Genomic DNA, 23,966 nt, shown 5'->3' on the forward strand with positions numbered 1-23,966 from the left:
ATGATAAAATACACCTAATATAAGGTGTATTATGTGGAAGTTTTGAACCTTGATTGGAATAAAAATTTATTTGAGATCACGTCCACACCTAAAAACACTTATTGACATTTGGTAAAAAAGCCCTAATAAGTGCTTATTCATGGAAATAAGCCAAATTTGAATAAGAGGGTGCTTATTTTTAAGCACGTATTATAAAATACATAACTATCTGTTTGAAAAAAAAAAGCGTTTTTTAACAAAACATTGACAAGTGCTATTAATCACTTATTTTAACAATAATTCAATAAACACACCCAAACATGGACTAGTGGGGGGCTTCCTGTGGTGGAGATGAAGAATAATTTTGCTGTCCTCTAATCTGTGTACGTATCAAAATTAATTGACTGAAAACGCCCTTCCCTCTACTCCCTTCCCAAGTAAAAATCTGTGTACGTATCAAAAAAAAAAAGAAAAAAAAAGAAAAAAGTAAAAATTTCTGTAGCTGCTTTCCGTGTCTCTGCAGACATCTGTCCGGTAATTGTCGCCGATACTTTATTTGTTCGTCGCCACCGCACGTTCACCTGAAGCTCAGGCCAGACGTCTTAGGGTTCGTATGATCCTTTGAAACGCATGCAGGTATTGAAAGTTTCAAAAATTAGCTTTTCTCTGCGTTTCTATTTCTCCAGTTTGATGTGGTTGAGACCTCATATCGAATGATAACAGTCGGAAACCCTAATATCTTTCAGTTATTATGCACTTGTAATCACATTTATGTAATGATCCGTAATAAGATGACATTTATTGCTTTAGTCTTCTCAGTTGATTTTATTTTCTCGTAAATTTAGGGTTTTTTTAGCGGAATTCTGTGCTTTTAGTTTATTTCAGTAATTGAATTGGGGGATATCTGTTCAATAGTCTGGTGGAGTGTTAATTTGGTCGAACTAGTCTTCAGTTTCTGCAGAATTCAAGGAGATTAGGAATATCGAATGACTTCAATTCTGGATTTCCTTCGTTATTAGGTAGTTGATGTGAGTTTCGTATATCTTCATGCCTTATATGTCATTATTGTCTTGATGCTTCATATAACCCTTGCATTTATTCTTTTCCTGAAATATTGTGCTTTTTTAATGCCTAACAACATATTGTGCATTGCTCTTTACAGGACGTCTGGTGCTTTGGTTATGGTAAGAGGAGTAAAAAATTGGTATACTTGAATTAATGGTTTCGTGATGTATTGTTGATTGAATTCATGTTTTGCTTGGCTTGTTCTATGGGAACAAGGACAACATGCTACTGATGGGTTTAAAACTTTAAATGATGCTTGTGTGACCTTGGTGCCTTGTGAAGAAGGTTTTTATGAGATTAAAGACAAACTCCATAATTGGAAGCATAGTCCATAGACTATTAGATTATATGAACATATAAATTTGTGGGTCGTCGGTAATATCACCATCTGAATGCATTTTTGTATCAGCATACGGACTCTTAATGCTGTCCTTGTGGTTCATGAATTGCATCAAGTATGGGAAAACTCAATAATGTAGTTAATATTTGAAAATGCTGAGATGGAAGAAAAAGGAGCTGAGGGTTTTCCTAGAGAAGCATGAAACCTCTTAGAAGGGGTTATGGTGAAACCTTGATTGACTAGGGGCATATGCATGTGGTTGGTCAAGAACTGGGTTTTTCTATGTTTTTGTTCTTTGTTCTAAGTGAATCTATCTTAGTGGCTGAGATGATCATAATTAAGATGTAAAAGTGTGTATTACATTTGTATTTGTTAGATATTCCATAAACTCATGTAAGGGCATGTGATAGGCTAGCACATTCAAAGTTTTTATATTAATTTGAGTGGATTCTTTTCTTTATTTGTTTTGGATTCTAAATTTCCAGTTTCTCCTTTTGTATTAATTAGGCTTGGTTACTTTGGATTTATATGCAGAATTGACACCGGCAGAGAAGCATTGTTTGAAGACCTGCAATCTGAAAATTATGAAAATCAAGTGGTAATCTAATGTTTGCATTCAATATGCATACCAAGTCAGAGGTGCCTTTGGAATGCGTAGCTCCACTTTCATCTGAGAACCTGTTAATTAAGGATGGAGATTCTGGCGTTGCTTTGATCTCACAGAGTGTTGTTGTTCCTCAGCAGCCTGGTATGATGCTTCTTCTTCCAAATTATATTTTTGACCTGAGACACTATTACAGAGGTTGAAACATCCTTTCCTTGGAAGAAGCATATTGTGTACTTCATTAATAAGCTAATTTTCTGATGCAGTGAAAAAACAAACACGACAATGGGCTGCCTGGACACGGCAGGAAGAGGAAAGCTTCTTCAATGCCTTACGGCAAGTTGGCAAGGCATGTCTGTCAACATGGATTTTAGTCATTAGATTCTTTAGTTTGAAGTTTCCTAACTATGGACATGTCATATTTTGATAACAGAATTTTGAGAAGATTACTTGTCGTGTCCAAAGCAAAAACAAGGATCAGGTGACCAATTTCTTCCAACATGTTCCTTCATTAGATTGTAGTATAATGGAGAAATGTGGAAAGATTAGATCTATGATTCTTTAGTTTATCCTCCATTGCAAGTGCGCTTATTTTTGTGTTTATTTATATTTTCTATGATTCATCTCTTAATATATTTTTATTGAAATATACTTAACATAAGGAAGTTGAAAGCCTAAAGAGGGAACTACTTTTTACTTTTGGTAGTTTATGGATGCCTACTTGAAAGTTGTCAGAGCAAAAAATGTTTCTAGTAGTTACTGAAAGTGTGGTTTTATTTATCCATTTATCTATTTATTTGTTTATTATTATTTTTTTTTTGGGGGGGGGGACAGCCATGCTATTGCTCATGGTCTTGTAGTATTTGTTGCTTTAACTTTTGATACTTTATATTGTTGGAACAACAAAACTTAGAACCTCCCATTTACAACCAGTGATTTAAAAGGCACACCTAGGCGCATAGGCGATGTGCATTTTAAGGTATGCGCATGTGCCTTTTTAAATTGTTACACTTTTTTGTTTTCTTTTTCATTCTAATAAAATATCTTCATAAAAGGCACTTAAAATTATAAAATCGTTATTTTTTTGTGTGAGAATTAAGAATTTAAGACCCTAACATAGACTTGTTTGGGCTTGCCTCGAGGGGCGTGGTACAAAGGCGGCTCGTAGAATCAGGAAGACAATATGTTTTATATCACGTTAGCTACTTGAAGTAATGCAATTGAGGAAAAAAAGAGATTGTGGGTTTTACATGCTTGAAAGTGTTTTATATGTTTAATTTTATTTTTAAAATTTTCATTTAAATACGCTTTACATGTTATGTTTATGTATTTTAATTTTAGATAATAGGTTTTTTAAAACATTTATTTTAAAATTTAAGTTTATATTTTTTATTAATATTGTGTTTAATATTTTTGTTTTGATTTTTTTTTGTATTTTTGTGCCTTGCTTCAAAAAGGTGCGCACCTTGCCTTGCGCCTTGTGCCTCGGGTGCAAATTTCCCCTTGCGCTTTTAAAACACTGTCTACAACAAAAGAAAAAGAAACTTCCCATTAGTTAGGGGGTTTGGGGATTCATTTTTCTTAGATTTGTTTTTTATCAGTAACTAAACCATTTTATTCACTTATCAAAAAAAAAAACACCAAACCATTTTATTAATTACACGAGAAATGTACAAGAATACACCCACCTGTTAGGGTGATGAAAAGTTTTTTTTATTTCTCATTTAATTCCCATTTTTCTTAGATTTGTTTCTAGTCCCAACATCACTATGTGAATTGTTCTACCAGCAAAATGCACAATGAATTGTGTGATAGGTCTTAGGAAAAGAGAATTTCTAGAAACCTAGACAAATCCTGAACACTAGAGACACAAAATATTAATTATATATATACATATACATGACAATATTAATTATATAATATATTCAAAATAAAAAAAGATCACCCTAATCAGACAACCGAGTGCAAAGTGCAGAAGAGAAAAGGCTATTTGGCAAAATGATCCCTGGAGTCGTGTGGTGGTTTTTATGGCAGGACACAAACTCTAGAATTTTTCAGAACAAAAGCAGTCAAGAGGAGAATGTATGGCAAAAAATTGTGGGCAATTTGCTTTCTTGGTTGTTAGCTCAGTTCAACTTACACAGTTCAGAGTTTAGTTCCTTTTTTGATTTTGTAAATCTTTTTGTAAATGCTGATGGGATAGCGGCTTAGTTTTTCTATGGCTCTCCTTGTTACAGCCTCTAGTTGCACAGGGTTTTTTTTAATGAAATTCGTACTTCTCCTCAAAGAGAAAAAAAAAAAGTTATGGCCTCTGGAAGTTTGCATTTGCTTTTAAAAAATCACAAAACTGGCCATTTTTTGAAACCGGGTCAATGGTTTTGGCCGGTTTTTAACACATTCTGTTTTTGGGGTATGGCTGAACCAGACGGGTCAAGGTTCAGTAGGTCTGACTGGCCGATCTGATCCGGTTTTCTAAACAGTGATATCATATATATGTGAGGTTGTTTCTGTCCGGATATTTTTTCTTTTCTTGAAATGGTATATATGATTATTATAGCAATTTGCAAAACAGAGGGAAGAATAATTGTATAAAGATGCAAAAAATATGAACAAGTAGCCAATCCCTTATTAAGCAGGAATGGAGTTGCCACCGTACAAAAAAATCATCTCCACAAGCTTGGCTGAACCATCTGCCATTGAGTTCTATTCCCTTGGAGTCCAACTTTTTTGCATTCATTTTCTTGTTTAATATAGGAGAGGTGCTAGCCCCCACTCCAGGGTCCTTCCAGATGATCTTGACTACAGAAAACCATCCATCCTAATTTGGGAAACAAAAGCTCTTTTTAATTTTTCTATTTTTGTAAGTCAAAAGTAAATGAGTTGCAAGTAAAAATAAACGGTGTTTTACATGACATCCGGACAATGACAACGTATGATGTTTCATTGACCTTTATTCATCTACTCAAATAACTAATTTGTTGTTATTTACCCAGAAAGAAAGGGGGAAAAAGACAAAGCTAGAACGCTGGGAATTATATGCATCTATTTGATAAAAATCCAGCAAATGATTGTTTTGATTCTTCTAACCCCTTGTTCAAGTATTGATGTCTCTTTCTTGTTCTTTTGTTATGCAGGTCAGACATTATTATTATCGTCTTGTAAGACGAATGAACAAGCTGCTGGGTCCAGGAATTAGTCTAGATGCAAAGAACTCCAAAGATACTAACGCTGCCATGCTTCGATGGTATTCAAAATGACTAATTAATTTCTTCCTATTTCTTTTAGCTTGTTGAGAATATGCCTAAAACCAGTGATTTCTTTGCCTTCTCTTTCCATCTCTAAATATTTCATTTTCATGGCATTATTGTCTGCGTAGTTTATTATTTCAATGTGTAACTCATAAAATTTGAGTTGCGCATCATGTTCTTGAAATATGTTAGTTGTGGTTCCCCTTCTTTCATACTGTTGGTTTAAGTTAGTGGAGCCCATACCTGTGCTTGGAGAGTTGATACCACAAATCTCAAAGTGGAGCTTAACTGCTACCACCTCAAGTTTGTGATGAATTGTGTTTTTTTTTTGATAAGCAACACGGAGAATATTCATTAAAATCAAGCTGCACATAAAAGGTACAACCAAAGAAGCGTACAAAGCTGGGCCTCCCAAGAGGCCATCCACATCTGACAACAGAAAAAAAATACAACAAAGCAGAAACAGCACTGATTACAAATTACACATTAGTATCCGGTCCTAGGCATCCCCAGTCTAAACAAGATTTCCCAACCCCAGCCTTAGCTAGAGAATCGGCCAATATATTGGCATTCCTAGGCACCAACTTGAATGAGGCATTCAAGTCAGCACCTAGAGCTTGAACCATTCTGACTAAAGGTCTGAACTTCCAAGGAGTTTGGTCTTGCTTTGTCATCCAACCTATAACCATTTGCCAGTCACCTTCAACTTCCACATTCCTTAGTTCCTGCCTAGCCAACAACTTCAAGCCCTGAACCAAAGCCAAAAGTTCAGCTCTAGAGGAATTTCCCTGTCCCACCGGGCTTGAGAAACTTAGAATGGTACTGCTCTCATGATCTCTAATAACTCCTCCCACCCCCGAGGGCCCTGGGTTTCCAAGGCTGCAATTAGGAGGGGACCAAACAACATTCCTTTGTTGCTGAGTATGCTGCAACTCTGTCACCACCTGCCACTCCCTAAGCAGATCATTGACCACTTTCCAGATTTTTATTTTTTATTGGTAACACAGTGAAGGTATTGTTTTAATTGGTTAAGTAGGCAAAATAATGTTACCAAGGGAATGGACTCCACTGGTTTTGGTTTAATTCCCTACACAAGGGTACCGTTGAGATGATAATTATGCATACCATAATAGCTTCTTGATAATCTTTTTTCTTGATAGATCATCTGCTATAGAATTTGTTGATCTAATAAAGCAAGAGAACAAGGGGTGCACCTTGAATTTTAAATACCTAGCCTCTCTTATGCTGGTATAAAAAAATTCCATGGACCATTGATGTGGTTTTGGCCCCTCATCCACATCACCAACCGGGGATCTCCCAACATCCTCTTATAGCCCATGGATACTGATAATCTGAGACCCTGTATAAAGGACAATGGCTCAGATCATGCTTTTGCTGAATCACTTAAATCAGCATTTTCGCAATGTGCTTGAATAATCATTTCAAGACCACCTCTGATTAGACAGTTGCTCAAGGAAAATCCATCAAATGTAATTTAATGGATGTATGCATTTGGTTCCTTTTGGAGATTGAATAAACATTTTGCAATTTGAAGTGCCACACAATGACACAACACATGTATGCATTTGGTTCCTTTTGGAGATTGAGAACTTAGTGTCAACTGTCAACTGTCAACATTGAATAACTACACAATATTTAATCAGTTTAAACTGGGAATGATGGCATGTTGGTGTGAAAATTTTAATAAATTCTCATGCAACATAATTCATTCAATCAAGTGATTGAGTTTTTATTATTTTGGGTAAGGCCCATTCAGGGAATCATACGGATTGTTCCCCTTAATTTCATCTCCACAAGAAAGTAGAGAACACCTTTTGATTCTGACTTGGAGAAATGAACGCATAAAACAAAAGAAAAGAACAATAGGGTACTTAAAAAGAACTTTTCATTTGCTTTTCTTTTACATCAAATGTACAAGAATGTGAAGAAAGAAAAAGAAAATACAATCAGCAATACATTTCTCTTTTCTTTTTAATACAAAGAAAATTTACTTCTCACTCCTTTCTTCACAATAAGCTGTAGTCAGTCAGATTAAATTCTAATTGTAGACAACCTTAATCCTTGGAATTTTGCATACAAAAAGGGAACCATAGTCAATCAAACTGAATATTTGATTGTAGACGATATTCGTCCCTTTGTTCTTCATTTTCATTTGAAGGGAACTATAATCAGCCTTCGAGAATTAGACTGTAGATGGTTTAATCCCTAACTTTGTATTGAAAGAGGGACCATAATCAACCAAGTAGAGGCACCTAGTTGTAGGTGGTTTATTCCCCTCTACTCTTCATTTTCATTTGAAGGGAACCATAATCAGTCTTCGAGAATTAGACTGTAGATGGTTTAATCCCTAACTTTGTCTTGAAAGAGGGACCATAATCAACCAAGTAGAGGCACCTGGTTGTAGATGGTTTATTTCCCTCTATTTCCTTTCTCAAAAGTGAAAATAAAAGAGAGAGGAAGAAGGATACATAGCAGAAGATATATATAGGAAGTATTCACAAAGAGGGCTTTCTTTTTTCTACCTGTATTAGTGAGACTTTTCCTTCCCTTGAGCACTTCTCTTTTCTTCTCTCATCATCTTTGCTTTTCTTAAGAATCTCTTGTGAAAAATTTCTCCAAAGAGTCTCTCTGTTCTTCTAGATTCCCCTTAAGGAGCTTAAATAGCGAATGGGGTAGTTATGTAACTACCTCCTAGGTGAAGGACACCTGTCCCTCCCACTTAAAGAGAGGGAATTCCCGTACGGGATACTTTTCTTATAGTTTTAATGATTTGGCTAGCAGACTAGCCTTCTAATTTATTTAAATATTATTTGGATTAAAAAAAATGCCTTCAACACTATGTGATTGGAATTTATATACAAGGTGCCAAATAACAAAATGTTTTGAAAGATATTTAATTTGTACATCAATAATTCCACCTAGTTGACAAGTCTCCCCAAATGCCATCCATTGGAAGAAACCTAGAATTAACCACCTTGGTCTGTTTATTGATTGATTAGACAAGGTCTAGGATTTGTCCCAAGCATCAGTATGGTATGGATCTCTGGTTTGCTTTGCAAGGAAAATGTATGATGCATAATTTAGCCAATCAATTATTGAGGTGTAAATTTTTGTATTTAAGGTTAAAACTCCTTTAGCTTTAGTATTATTTATTGGTGGCTATTGTACTCTATAACCATCAAATTTCTTGTTGCTTTAATCAACAAAACTTGATGTTTGTGTTTTGTTTTCCTAACTTTTCTTTATATATTTTATCTTTAATAATAAAAATGTTACTTAATTCTATGTTTTGGTACCTCAAACAATTCTTTTAGTTCTGGAGTAATTTCAACTGATATGGACATGCATGCATATTTTTCAAAACCGTATTTCTTGTAGGTGGTCATTGCTGGAAAAGTATAGCTGCAAATCTTCTAAGCTCCACTTGAAGCCTCGAAGGCTTAAGATATTTGTAGAAGCTTTGGTTAGTTCTGAATCTCATTGTTACTTAGCTTATTTCTTTATTTGGAGTTACATACATTTGGAATTTACTGGATCTCAATTTCGTCCTACTGTGAAGGAGCACCAACTATTGAAGGATCGCAAAAAAAATATCAGGAAGCAACCTTCTCAAGGGGACAATTGTCTATCTACATCTCCAACCACTGTTTTGCTTCACAGTAAAACACCAGGAAATGATACTAACTTGGTTAAGCTTGTTACTGTTGATAACCAAAGCATCCAAAAAGTAGGATCTGGAAAAGGATCTTCCTTGAAGCGCAATGTCAATACAGGCATAAACCGTAGCAACAACAAAGGTCACTCATCAACTTCTAAAACAAGACAACGCAGGAGAACAGGTGATTATCATATTCATGTTACATGTACCTTATGTAAAATCATTATGGTTTTATATAATGTTTTACACTTTTAAGTAAAATAATGATAATTATTTAAGGATTTCTTGTCTTGATAATTAACATTGAACTTAAAACTGCTACATATGTAACAGAGCCAAATACATCTTAATTCTGTGAAGAAAATGGATCAAGTAATAAGCAACGGAACAAAATTGTTAAACCAGAGAAAATCATGAATCTTATTTATTGACCGATACACACATATGTATATAAGCAAATACATGTTGATTTTATGACTGGTAATTAATTGACAGAATCAATTGCAAACTAACCAAAAGAGTTATTCTCTTTAGTTTAGACTTAGCATTGTTGACGTTCGGCCTGCCCTAGTAGTCTGTTTTGTTTGTTAGCTGAAAAGTAAAGTAAATAGCAAGAAGGAAGAGAGGAAAGAAGAAGGAAGAAAGAGGAAGAAGAAGAGAAAAGGTTTGGTTCGAATTAGGAAAAAGTCAACCCTAGTTTCGGCCAGACCTGTTATTATATTATTAATATAATTGGAAAAGACATAAGTGCCCTTATTTAAGTAAGAGGCACTCGAACTAACATAATAGTACACATCAGCATTCTCAATAGGTACAAAGACCGAAATGCCCCTTCACTAACACTCCTCCTCAAGTTGGTGAGTATGTAGTCCACTCTCCCCCGACTCAAACCTTTTGTAAACAAGTTTGCCCGCTGGTTTCCTGTATCAACATATGCAGTCTCTATCACTCCATTCAGCACCTTCTCTCTCACAAACTGACAGTCAACTTCGATGTGCTTGGTTCTTTCATGAAACACCGGATTAGAAGAGATATGAACCGCTGCCTGATTGTCACAATAGAGCTTCATTGGAGTATTGATGTCATATCCTATCTCCCGTAGAAGGTTCCTTAGCCACACTAATTCACAAGTAGCATGTGCCATGCCCCTATATTCTGCTTCTGCACTGCTTCTTGCCACAACTGTTTGTTTCTTACTTTTCCACGTTACCAGGTTACCCCCCCCAGAAAAGTGCAATAGCCTGTGGTAGACCGTTTATCAGACATAGAACTTGCCCAATCAGCATCGGTGTATCCTTCTACTTCCAGTTTTCCGCCACTTTTGTATAGCAAACCACGACCAGGAGCTCCTTTCAAGTACCTCACAATCCTTAGCACTGCATTCCAATGTGGGACCAAAGGTTTCTGCATGAACTGACTCACCACACTAACCGCAAATGAAATATCTGGCCGAGTAATGGTTAGGTAGTTTACTTTGCCTATAAGTCGGTATCTGCCAGGGTCTTCAAATACTTCACCTATATCACTGCTCAGTCTCATATTTGTTTCCATAGGTGTCTCAGTCGGTTTAGTACCCAACAAACATGTTTCTTCCAGTAAATCAAGCACATATTTCCTCTGACACAAATTAATGCCATGCTTAGATCTTGCTACCTCTATGCCCAAAAAGTATTTCAATTTACCACCTTTGTCTGAAAGTGTTCCTGTAGGAATGCCTTCATTCTGTCAATGCCCATTTTATCATTCCCAGTCACAACGATATCATCTACATACACCACCAGTAGTATTTTGCTTGTCGGAGAGTCATGACTGAAGACAAAGTGATCAACTTGGCACTGTTTCATACCAAACTTGACCACCTCACTGACCAAACCATGCTCGAAGGGACTGTTTAAGTCCATATATAGCCTTCTTAAGTCTGCATACCTTACCATCCTCCCCCTGAGTAACAAACCTTGGTGGTTGCTCCATGTAGACCTCCTCAAGCAAATCACCATGCAAAAATGCATTTTTGATATCTAGTTGATATAGAGGCCAATTATACATAGCTGCAAGGGATATGACAACACGAACTGACCCTATCTTAGCAACTGGGGAGAATGTCTCTGTGTAGTCAATGCCATAGGTTTGGGAGTACCCTTTTGCAACCAGCCGCGGCTTCAGGCGCTCAACACGACCATCTGGCAAGTACTTAACGGTATACACCCACTTACAACCGACAGCCTGCTTCCTAGGAGGAAGAGCGGTGAGGTCCAAAGTGTGATTATGATGGAGGGCAGAGAGCTCTTCTTCCATAGCACGACACCACGCTGGAGAGGTAAGGGCTTCCTGGACATCTTTATGAACAACCACGGAGGATAACAAAGAGATGAACTGGCGATGGGAGGCGGAGAGGTGAGTAAGGGAAACAAAATTGGAAATAGGGTGAAGGGTGCAGGTGCGTTTACCTTTCCGTAAGGCAATAGGAAGATCAAAGTTAGACGTTGGTGTCGGATCTGGAGCTGGATCTGTCGACGGTGATGAAGCCGGAGGAGTTGCAACCGGTACTCGTGGGCGATGTGTATACACGTGACGGATAGGTGGCTGGTCAACGGACGGTGGCACCGGAGGCAAGGACATAGGCACGACTAGAACTAGAGGAGGAGGATCAGCCACAGGAAGGGGAAGAGGAGGAGGTGATGTGGAGGAAGCAACATCACCGGACCCGACGAAGAACTAAGTAGACTCGAAGAAAGTAACATCAACACATACCAAGGAACGACGAGAAATGGGATGGTAACACTTGTACCCTTTCAGAGTCCGGGAATAGCCAAGGAAGATACACTTAAGGGATCGTGCATCTAACTTGTCAGTCCTAGGACCTAGATTATGGACGAAGCAGACACACCCAAATACCCAAGGAGGAAGCAGAAACGGAGACATGTTGGGGAACAAGACACTAAAAGGAGAACGACCATCAAGAATAGACGTGGGCATCCGATTAATTAAGAAACAAGAGGTGAGCATTGCATTACTCCAAAAGGGTTTCGGAACATTCATGTGGTGCATGAATGAGCGTGTCGTTTCTACAAGATGTCGGTTCTTTCTCTCAGCAACCCCATTTTGTTGTGGGGTGTAGGTACATGAAGTTTGGTGTATAATGCCATGTTGGTCCAAGTATTCTTGAAAAGATGAAGACAAGTATTCACGTCCATTATCAGAATGGAAAATTTTGATGTGAACACCAAATTGATTGCGGATCTCTGCATAAAATTGTTGGAAGATGGCAAATAATTTACTTCTTTCTTTCATTAAATAGAGCCATGTCATTCTTGAAAAGTCATCAACAAAAACAACAAAATATTTGTATCCATGATGTGACATCACCTTATAAGGACCCCAAACATCTGAATGAATTAAAGAAAAAGGACTCGACACATGGTTATCAACCTTCTATGAAATAAATACATTATTTTAAAGGGAAAATTCCCGATCAGTACCCTGTACTTTGGCTTGAGTGACAATTTGGTCCCCAAACTTTAAAATGTGACAATGCAATACCTGAACTTTCAAAACATGACAATCCAATACTTGCCGTTAACCAGTCCATTAATCAGCCGTTAAGTGACATTTAAAAAGTCAAAAATGCCCTTTAAATGCCATCTAATTATCTTTATCAACCATCCAAATGTTGACAAGAAACTGAACAGTCCCAAATCCTAGCCTCTTCTATTCAAAAAAGTTGGTGACTATTTAAAAGAATCTAGAATTTGGGTCTATTCATTTTATTGTCAATGTTTGGATGGTTGATAAAGAGAATTAGATAGCATTCTTAGGGCATTTTTGACTTTTCAAATGTCACTTAATGGCTGATTAACGGACTGGTTAGCGACAGGTACTGGGTTGTCACACTTTGAAAGTTTGGGTACTGGGTTGTCACATTTTGAAAGTTTAGGTACTGAATTGTCACATTTTAAAGTTCGGGGACCAAATTGTCACTCTAGCCAAAGTACAGGGCACTGATCAGGAATTTTCCCTATTTTAAACTACTGTTTGCAAATGAAAATGTTTCTGTTTTAAACTATTAATAATATCTTAATGTCTCTCTCCTGTATTTTTGTGTTCCCTAAGTGTAAGAAGTTACAACTTTGAATTTGACCTAATATCTTTGTTGTTGCTGGATATTTACAGGTGCCTCTCCAGCTGCATACAAAAGATGGGAAAAAGCAGCTATGGCTGGGGTTTCCTTGGTTGCAGATGCTGCTGAGCATTTGGAGCGAGAAACTGCCAACCAAAAGGATTCTCAGGCACAAGGATTTTTGAACGAGTCATTTTCTGGGCCAGTGGTTCTTTCCAATGGTAAGTTCTTGAAAGGAAATACTAAAATGGAAAATCTATTTATCACTAACTGATTCAGTTCCCTCCATGTCTTTCAGCACAAACGGATGCTCCTCTTGTCCCCACATTGCCTGTGTTAACTTCTTCAGCACCTCAAGTTATAGATGGCAATGCACAACAATCTCTGAAGCTAAAGCTCCAATTGTTTCCAATTGATGAAGTTACTCGAAAGGCCTTGGAAAAGGTGAACATGCAAACATGAAAAACTATAAGCATATTTTATCTGCTAAAGAATCCATAACAGTTGTCAATGTGCAAGAACTTCTACTGCAATAATGGGCTAACTCTTCCTCTCTACTATAGGATGAACATAATCCATACTTGGAGCTCACTCTAAGTGGCCGGAAGAAGATATCTTCAGTTCTGGAACATCTCAACCGTAAGTGGGGCAATTCAAGTATAGCATCAGGGGATCTGATTCTTTTCCCATACAGTGTACAGAGGGAGAATCTAGTTGGTTATCCAAGATGGAAGCAGGACACTGTTGCCAGTGCAGCAGATGTATATGCAATTATAGGCAACCCTCCAATTTTTCGATTGAGGTTTCTTCTTAACTCTCAAATTATGAGGCATATATAACCTGCAGCTGCCAATAAGTTAACAACTCAGCTACTAACTTAACTTTAACATTTTTTTTTTCTAGATATGGTTGGTTCTCTGATACAGAACTTGACCAAACTTTTCAAGCATCAACAACATCTAACCATGTTAGGGAAGAACCTGCACTATCTACCAGTCACCTCGTAGAGTGCTTTAAGGATCGGGTAAACTCGATGACAGCAGAGACCTCTATTCTACCCTCATATACTGACTGTTCCAAGGGCATGACTGGAAATACTGCAATAGATCCTGATGGCAACCTCCTGGTGTCCTCAGTCAATTCATCATGGTTCAGAAAGGAAATTGGAGATGGAAGTACAAGGAGACAATGGGAAGAGGTGGTAAGTTATTCCTTCTTCCATGCCTATGATTTATGTCATTCAAACAGAAGAATGGTGGCAATTATACTGCTGGGTATCACTGGGTGATCCAATTCTCTTCCATTCGTACAGATTTGGTGATCTAATGATAAACATATGTTGTTTCAGAGTATGTCAGCATTGATAATTTAGTCTAGTTGAAAATGTGACAATTTAGTCAAGTTTAGTTGAAAAAATACAGAAAAACCAAAAAAGCTTTTACACTTTTAATACAAATGGAATGACAAGTTATGACATATTATTCATTGAATATTTATCTGATACATTAGGATTGGTTTTACACTTTTAATTTGCGTCATCTCTAGGACAATTTGCGGATGAGCAACAGTACACAATTGTCAGCAGGAGAGTGGGCTGATAGCCTAACCAACATAAGCATAGGAGATCTACTCTCAGAAGCATCTCGTGCTGCTGATAACAACTGCACTGACCAACCTATTTTGGGAAGTTTTCAGTATCTTCAGCAGATCCCATTCAGCTGTGATTCATTTGATGCAGCAATTGCTGCTCATATAGGTGGTCATAAAGAAAAAATGGGCTTTCAATCTACTCAGGTTTCCCATGCAACATCTCTCTGGGATGCTGAAGAGACATGTGATGCCTTTGCATTTCAAAAGATTCGTGCTTTCAATCAAGAGGTTCAGAGCCCATCCAAAATTGCTTCACTTGAGGCTTGCAGACAGATTGCCAGCTCCAGTTCTATGAGTTTCAGGGGCTTGACCGAGGTTTTACTTTCATATTCCCTTTCAAGTTTCTCTTATTGCTTGATTGAAGCAAGAACTGCTGACAAAGTGAAACTTGTATGGTTTCTGTAGGAGTTGCCTGAAGTACGGCCCAAGAGTTCTACTTGTGAAGGAGATCCTTTAGATAATTGCCAGTCTGATGTGGACAGCCCAGACAGCTATGCAAAGGAACTCATTCCAGAGAATTCTGCAAAGGACCTCAGTCCAAAGAATTCTTCAGATGATCTCGACGAGCTTACAGATATATACTGGGTACTGGACTAATGCTCAAAAGTCTTGTAACGTTTCTTTTTTCTTTACAGTTGAATTTGAAGAGAGAATCTTATTTTATGGTCTTCTGTGACTATCACCCATTGCAGCCAGACTCTCTGGGACCATTAGACTTGGATATACCTTCACCTAAGTACCATAGACAAGATCTGTTTATTGGGGACAGTACTAGCTTCAGTGGATTGAACCGTTTGATAGCTAGCAGCCTAGATGTATTTCAGAACTGCTCGTTCTTTGGCTTGGACAAAGAGTCATCGTCAACGGGTGAAGCTAGAACAAATTCCTCTCTGTCGGATTACAGAATTGGTGGTGAAGTTTGAAAAGTTGATTAATTTAACAGATCAAAACACAGAATTTGGAAGCCCAGTGCAACAGTGACAAGCATGGCAACTTAATTCTTCATAGGAGATTGATGGCTCCAGAAGATTAAACTTTTGCCTCTTAAATGCATGAGCTGATCAATGGGACCTGGGAGGAATAAGCAAGCTGAGAAATTAAGATTTTTCAATGAATGACTTGTCAAGAATCTGTCCATCCTGTATAAAAACAGGAATGAAAACTTCCTAGTCGGCTTTCTTTCTTGAATCTTCACTTGTATTGTTGTGATCTTATGCATGGGAATCCATAGCAAAAAGACAAAGACTGTATATTTTATCAAAATTAAGTGTATGGGCCTATGGGGGAAGATAAATCCTGGGCTACATGACTGGTTTCTATTTGTTGGGTGGAAGACACAAATGGACATGCATCTTGTATAAACCAAATGGTGAACTTCCGGCCAGTGGTGGGAGCTGTCAGGTGACTGGTCAGTCTTACAGTGATGGTGTCCTATTTGTATGCAGCAGTTGGTGGTACATCATTTTCAATCTTACACGGATTAATTAAGAAGTTTGAAAGATGGGAAAAAACCTTGTAAACTAATCAGTAATCACAATTGCCTGTTTTCAAGTTCGATTTATTCCACTTTTGATCAGTGTCTAGTGATGCAGAGATTGGTTTCACAACCCAGTTAACTGGGTAATTTGGTCAGATGGTATTGTGTAGTTCTGCTTGCGTTAGGGTTGTCAATTCCTTGGGTTAGGTTCTTTGGGTACCAAAGACAGGTTCATGGAAAGCAAGGATTTTGAATTCCAAAGTTTAAGATAACGAAAAGGTAACATTTATTATTCCGCAATCTCAGGTGGCGACAACAAATACTCTGTAGGAGATTAGGAGGGTTACGTTTTGGGGAATCAGTTTCTTAGGCCAAGGTTCAAAATATGTGCGTATTTTGAGTTTGAACATTAAACCCTTCCTAAATCTTAACGTCTTTTTGGCCTTTTAAAAAAATGGGTATCTTTTGTGATATTTTAAACCTATTTATGGGCATGAAGAGTGCAATTTGGGCAGGTTCAGGTTGGATTTTTGTCAAAATTTGAATGGATTCAACCCAAAAACCAAAATCCATAGAGTAAAATGCTAACTCATGCCAACCCAAATTAACTTGAAAATGGTAGGCAAGTAGACAATCCCGTTCTAGTATGAATGACAGATTTTCATGTTTTTTTTTGGGGATCAATTTATATTGATAGAACCGATAAGCTTGATTTAGTCAGATTCGTAAATCAATTTTGAAAATGTGTTGGTTTCAAAAAAAATGTTACTGACTGATCATGTGGCCAGGTCTCTCACTTATGGGCTAAATAAATTTTAATTCAAAACCAATATGTAATTAGAGTGGTTTGGATTCCACTAGGGGTGATCATTTCAGCCTGGCCCGGCCCGGCCCGGTCCTCATATATTTAAACTTACACATTTTGTGTGTGTATATATATATATATATACATGTTATTTTATATTAGATTATATATTTTATATATAAATATTATAAGATGACATGTATAATTTATATTATATGTAATATTTTATAGTATATAATGTATAAAATAAATTTATATGCATGTTATGTCATTTAATATAAAAATATTATAGATATGTAATGTTTTATATATGAAAAACATTGGCCCAAAATCAGGCCCGACCCGGCCCAAATCTGTGTAGACCTGGGTTAGGGCTTATGTTTCAGGCCCAAAATCCCGGATTGGGCCGGACCTGGGCCTAAAATATAAATCTTATCATAAGTGCAAAACCCGGCCTGGCCCATGATCACCCCTAGATCCCACTCTATTTCTAAAATCCTGTTATTTCCTAATTCAACCAAGGTTTGTAGGATTGTCTACAGCCTACATGAAGCTCATACCACCATTCCATCACGGATAACTGTGCTGGATAAGAATTTTTTTCGAATGGTTTTCACTTGGACAACCTAATTGGACTTGGCACTAACAACAAGTCCAAATATTATCGAGTTAAATTAGAAAATTTACCTCGTATACTTTGATCACAAATCAAATCTAACTTAGCTTCCTAATTAAAATCTACACTTATATATCATAACAGGGAGATGATTACTTGGCTCTTACTGTGATTTTTTATTTCTTTACCATATAATGCCAATACAGTCTGATCACCATGTGAAATGTTTATTAAATGTAGTGTTTTCTTCCATCTCTATTTTTTTGGAAAATTCCACTTTAGTATCCTGAACTTTAGGGGTAGTGTCAAGTTAGTATCTGAACTTTGAAACGTGTCACTGTAGTACCTAAACTTTCAAAAAGTGTCAAGTTGGCCCCTGCCGTTAACCGACCGTCAGTTATCTGTTGAAAATGTCAAAACTACCCTTCAAGGGAAGACACTGTTCATTGTATTCTACTTTGAGACTGAATCGGTTGAGGTGTTTGAGATTCTAAACTAATGAAGTCATTGTCTTCTATCTTTAGATCTGAAACACATTTTTGTCTAGTTATTTCTTTACTTTCAGTTATTATTTCCCTCTATCATATTTCATGTTTTTTCTCTCTTTTTCTTTAAAGATAACTGGTTCAGTGTCAAGATAAAAGACAATGATCAGTGTCTTCTTTTGAAGGGTAGTTTTGACATTTTCAATAGATAACTGATGTTCGGTTAACGGCAGATGCTAACTTGACACTTTCACATTTCAAAGTTCGAGTACTAACTTGACACTACCCCAAAAGTTTAGGTTACTAAAGTGAAATTTCCCTTTCTTTTTTTTTTTTTTCTCTTTTCATCTCTTCTTCTTATTCATCATCATCATCATCATCATCCAAACCTTATTCCAACTATTGGTGGTTGGCTACATATATCTTGTTTCGCCATTTCATTCTGTCTAGGCATATAATCCTCCTCTTTTTTGGCCACATTCATTTTCCTAAACAACCCATTTACCCACTCGCATGGAAAATTGCTAATATGTGACGACATGATATTAACCCTACAATAATGTAACTTTTTTGGATAAAACAGTGATTGTACAACTTTAACCGGGAAATAAAAGAACACTAATAACCTAAATAAGTGCATTTACCCAAATAAATGACTAACAAAGATATAAATAAAGCCTTTCTATATTTCTATATTTCTATTTTTTCCCTACCATATGACCATTCAATGCATTTTCTACCACATGAACAATCTGCCGCTCACAATCCCAAGAAGCCTGCCTTTTTAAATTGGATTTTGCGTCTTTTTACTTTTGTACACTTGTTACTCACCTTGTGTGCCATGCAGATGCAGTGGTCTCCTGGTAGCCTATAATAATAAAGCAAAGCCCTCAGACAAGAGGGCTTCTTCTTCAAACGCATGGCTAGCTTCCGAGTCAGTAGAAAGGATAAATAAAATTTAATTTAGAATAAAAATAAAAATACATTCAGAGTGAATTTCCACTCCAACAAATCATATTGTTTCTCAATTCAAGTTAATCTTTTAAAAAGAAAAACCAAATCTAATTTTAATTTCCTAACTCAAACAGAAAACCAGAGAACCCAATCCAAATGCTTCAGGAGTTAACCAATAACACAAAGAAGAGAGTCATAATTCTCTAAGGCTGTATTTGGTTTAATTGATAGAAAATAAGAGAAAATCACAAGGTTCATGGAAAATTTTTAAGGATCTCTAAGGCTAAGGCTATGTTTGGTTTGAAGGAAAAGGTAGGGAAAGGAAAGAAAAGACAGGAAAACCTGTACAGACCTTGTATGGATTTCCCTATCTTTCCCTACCTTTCAAACCAAACACAGGTTAAGTATAATGGGAATCTACTGTAATTGGGTCCTTGCACCAACATTGCTCTCTTTTAGATATGATCCATTCCCCATTGCACTCTTTTCTATTGGTAAAAGCTGCTAAAAGCAATGGAGCATGGTATTTGTCTTTAGTATAAAAGGCAGCATTTTCTAGCCATATTTTTTTTATTCGTATAGATTGGTAGAACCACTATTATGTGTTTATAATTCTCAGAGGTTTTGCCACTCTCCAAGTAGATATTTGCTCATTTGGATTAGGGGTTCAGGCTAAACTAAAAAAGGTCAAGGTGGACTGGATTAACATTAGGGTTGAAAATATGAACCCAAGCTGTAGGATTGGATTAGGGTTAGGGCTGAGGCGTTGGACAACTCAATCCAGAACCATCATGTCGTCATATTTACATATATTATATCAACAATTTTAAGCTCAAAAGGAAAAAAAAAATTTAATGCGAAAGCTAACCTTGATTGACTATTTGGCTTATTCAAAACCTAAGAAATAAAATATTTAGTAAAGTAAAAAGATGTGAAATGTTGGGTCAACCTTAATCCAACTTGATGTTCAGCATGAGGGTTGGGGTTCAATAACTTGGGTTAGAGTTGACCTCAATTCATGAATGACAAGCTATCTAAGCATAAAGACAAAAGCAATTAAGGCCATATTTGGTTCAATTCTCATTCTTTTTCATTCTTACCCAACATGAAATTCTAAAATAAAAAAGAATTAGTAAAAATAAGCAAAATAAGAAAATATTGCTATGAACCACACTTTTTTCTTAAAAATGAATTCTTTTCGTATTGACAAATGTCCTATGTTGCTCATTTTCATTCTTCAAAAAAAAAAAATCATACCCGATATTCACAGACTGCTAGCTTAGGTCTCCAATAGTTAATGTTTACCACTGGCATAGATGTTTTGTAAAAGTGCTTTTATAAAAGTACTTTTCTACAAGTGCTTTTGTAAAAGTACTTCCGTAAAAGTGCTTTCATAAAGTAATTTCATAAAAGTGCTTCCATAAAAGTACTTTTATAAAAGTGCTTCCATAAAAATGCTTTCATAAAAGTGCTTTTGTAAAAGTGCTTTTATAGAAGTATTTTCATAGTAATTCCATAAGTTCTTTTGTAAAAATGCTTTCATAACAGTGCTTTCGTAAAAGTGCTTTTATAAAAGTACTTTCATAAAAGTGCTTTTGTAAAATACTTCCTTAAAAGTGCTTTTACATAAGTACTTTTGTAAAAATACTTCTAAAAAAGTGTACTCACAAAAGTGCTTTCATGCATGCAAAAGTACTTTTATAAAAGTGTTTTTGTAAAAGTGCTTTCACAAAAGTAAACATTTATGACAAGAGTTTGTAGGTAGAGTTTCTTCAAAGAATGAAATGAGCAAAATAGGGCATGATTATTTTTCATGCTGCAAGCTACTCAATTTTTGTACTATGAAGTTCATTTTTCATTCTAAAAAGAATGTAGTCCTTGGAAGAACTTTGTAATCAAACATTCTATTCATTCCTGCCCATTCTTACCTAGAATATAAAAATGAGACCCAAAACAATAAACCAAACATGGCCCAGGTGACTAACCACAAGAAACCAAAATAGAAGATACATTACCCTAACCCAAGTTATTGAGCCCCAACACTGACAGTGAACACAGGTTGGATTAGGGTGGCCCAGCATTTCACTTCACACTGAACATGAAGCCCACAATCAAAGATCAGCTGTTAGCATGGAACTAAAAGAGAGGGCTACTTACGGTATATGCATGAACTAAACCCCAGCATCTAAAGATCAGACCGTCCTCCAGAACACATCCCAAACAAAAAAATCCATTAAAACCAACCAACCACATGAAACCAAAATGGTAGACTAGATCCATTGCAGTAAAACCCATTAGAAATTAGAACTTAGAACTTAGAAGGGACACCAGAAGCTTCCAAGCAACTTGTTTCCAACATGGGAAGAAAACAGAGGCATGTCAGTTACCCTCTTGGATTTCCTCCTTGGTAAGGCTTGTGGAAGCCAGAATCCCACTGGCACCAATAGCATCACCAACTGGGCCCAAGGACTCGATACCAGCAACCTCCTTAGCCAATTCAGCCAACCCAAGAGAACTAAGTTCAGGCTTCTCAAGAACCCTAGCAGCCAATGGACCAAGTTCAACCCCGTCTGGGCATTCGAACCCATAATCATTTCGAAGCCTCGCAAACGATTCGTTGATGCCAACACCATCGAAGGAGATCCTAGGGTTCAAGAAGTTGCTTGAGATATTGCGGCACAGAGTCGAAACACTTGAGCTCCACTATGAATGTACCGAAACCCTACACAGAGAGCCACCAAGACAACCTTGCTTGGCTCTCCAGAAGTGGAGTTGGGGTTCTTATTCCACACTGCATGAAAACCCATTAATCGAAAAAATTTCAAGTATCAAATAGGAGATTAATCGAAAAATGTCATCAAATTCTCAGACTAGATGAATAATCCACTTGAAACAAAGAGCAAATTCTCTACAAGCAATATTTTACAGTTTACAACATGTGGAAGGCGAGGAATCTCCACATTCATCAAAACATCATAGAAGGTACCCTACTCACATAATTAAAAAAAAAAAAACATATACAAATCACTGAACATGCAGATCATCTATCTGAATATATGGATCATCAGCAACAAAATGACCCACACATGGTTTGTATCTGTATTGATGGTTCTTATGATTCTATGCTGGACAATGCAGGGCTTGGCTATATCATCAAATAGACCTCAACTCAATGTATTACTCAGTAGGGTTTCATAGATGCAAGGCTCAAAGTACCTAGAGGTGTAAAGTGGGGCTGCAGGCCGTGCTGTGGGCTTGGGCCGTTTCGGACTGGGCTACAGGGTGGGCCTTGGGCCTGGGCCGAATCGGGCTGCATTTTTTTTATTTTTTTATATTTTTTTGAAAATTTTGATTTCTTTTCTAAGTAAAATTGTAAAACTAAAATATTTAACTTTCATTTGAACTTTGTGAATTGTGAACTATTTATAAAATTAAGAAATGAGAAATCTAAGTTATCTAACACATAAATGAAAAAAAAAATACTTAACCAAATTGAAATAAACATGATGGAATAACAAATCAAAGAAAAATAGGAATTTTATTTCATTTAAATTTGAATGGTACAAATTACAAATACAATGATTGGAGCATTGGATACTTGGATGAATGAAATATGAAAATGAAATAAATTAATAAAATATAAAACATACAATATAGTTACAAATTGAAAATACAAAACTACATTATTAAAAAATTTAAAAAATATCAAATAAATTAAATAAAATTAAAAAATTTACAATAATTTGAAAAAATAAAAATATCTATACAAGTAGTCAAATTCATGGATCATGATTTATAACTTTCATCATCTGCTTCGGGTGAAATATCCAGTGTAGTATCATGCCCTCATTTGTCTTGTAATCTATCTTCTGCATCTAGACAATCTTTGAAGTAGATGCACATCTTTATGCTTTCATCGTTCATGCACATTCTTTTGTCATCCAATCACCTTGGTACCAGCACTAAAACAAGACTCCGATAGAATTGTAGTCACTAGAGGGGTTAGTAGATCACATGCCATGGTGGCGAGAACTAAATAATTTTTCGAATGTTCACTCCAGCAGGCTAAAATATCAAAATTATTTGATCATTCACCTAAATTAGAAAAATTTGCTTGTAAATAAAAATTAAGTTCAATAAATGAACTTGTTGTAGAAGTAGCAGATTTTTGCCTTCTACTTATTAAATAAAAAAGTTTCTCTTCTACTACTAGGCTCAAGATCAAAAGTAGAAGATACTGTACAAATTGTACATTTCAAATAATAAATTATTAATTTCTTCTTTTTTATTTCCTATATCAATATTCATATTTTCACAATATGATTCAAGTAAAATATATAAACCATCTTTCCTAATCCTATTGTCTAATATTATAGCTAAACAATAAAGGGGAGAAATGTTCTCCCAATATTTTTTTAAAATTTATTTTCCATTATTTCAACAATACATTGAAATTATGGATTATTTCTATATTTTACAAAAAATCACTAATTACCATTAATTGATAAGGTAAATTACAACTAGTTGGATAATAAATTCTAGATAATTCATTAGTTGTATCATAAAAATGTTTTAAAAAATCTCTTATACAGACTGCCATTTCCTAGTCTTCCTCAAATATTATATCATTAGGCATTTTTGAATTATAAAAATTAGTAAGTATTTATTTATGAGAAATACAATTTTCTAACATAGCAGAGGTAGAATTCCACCAATACTTTACATCTAATATAAAATGTTTATATTTTAAACCATAATTTTGACATAAATATTTAAATTCTTGTTTTGTTACCCTTGAATTTTATATATATATATATATATATATATATCAAATACGATTTCTAATTTTTGAAATATGAGTAGAAATAATATTCAAGACATCTTGAATACATAAATTTAAGATGTGGCGTGCACATCTAATATGAATAAATTTACCATTTAAGCATG

At 35.9% G+C, this 23,966-nt stretch overlaps 1 protein-coding gene across 5 annotated transcripts; it reads left to right on the top strand.

The window, feature by feature from the left end:
• Positions 1-310: 310 nt before the first annotated feature.
• LOC148870880 (TSL-kinase interacting protein 1-like) lies at positions 311-16,248 on the top strand. 5 transcript variants are annotated; one of them, XM_088973333.1, is made up of 16 exons: positions 451-615; positions 932-1,007; positions 1,142-1,163; positions 1,919-2,132; positions 2,255-2,337; positions 2,422-2,469; positions 5,123-5,232; positions 8,636-8,720; positions 8,817-9,096; positions 13,086-13,253; positions 13,331-13,476; positions 13,596-13,834; positions 13,936-14,233; positions 14,578-14,997; positions 15,088-15,267; positions 15,375-16,248. In XM_088973333.1, exons 4-16 carry the CDS (start codon positions 1,991-1,993, stop codon positions 15,603-15,605), a joined length of 2,430 nt encoding a protein of 809 aa, XP_088829459.1. In that variant the 5' UTR covers positions 451-615; positions 932-1,007; positions 1,142-1,163; positions 1,919-1,990; the 3' UTR covers positions 15,606-16,248. The 5 variants fall into 5 exon arrangements, with proteins under 5 accessions (XP_088829460.1, XP_088829461.1, XP_088829459.1 ...); XM_088973335.1 differs by lacking the exon at positions 932-1,007 and having other exon boundaries at positions 427-615; positions 1,142-1,183; XM_088973336.1 differs by lacking the exon at positions 1,142-1,163.
• Positions 16,249-23,966: the final 7,718 nt, after the last annotated feature.

Source organism: Nelumbo lutea, chromosome 2 (assembly GCF_056320005.1).
Source record: "Nelumbo lutea isolate HS-2025 chromosome 2, American lotus-T2T, whole genome shotgun sequence".
In the NCBI taxonomy this organism is placed as follows: domain Eukaryota; kingdom Viridiplantae; phylum Streptophyta; class Magnoliopsida; order Proteales; family Nelumbonaceae; genus Nelumbo; species Nelumbo lutea.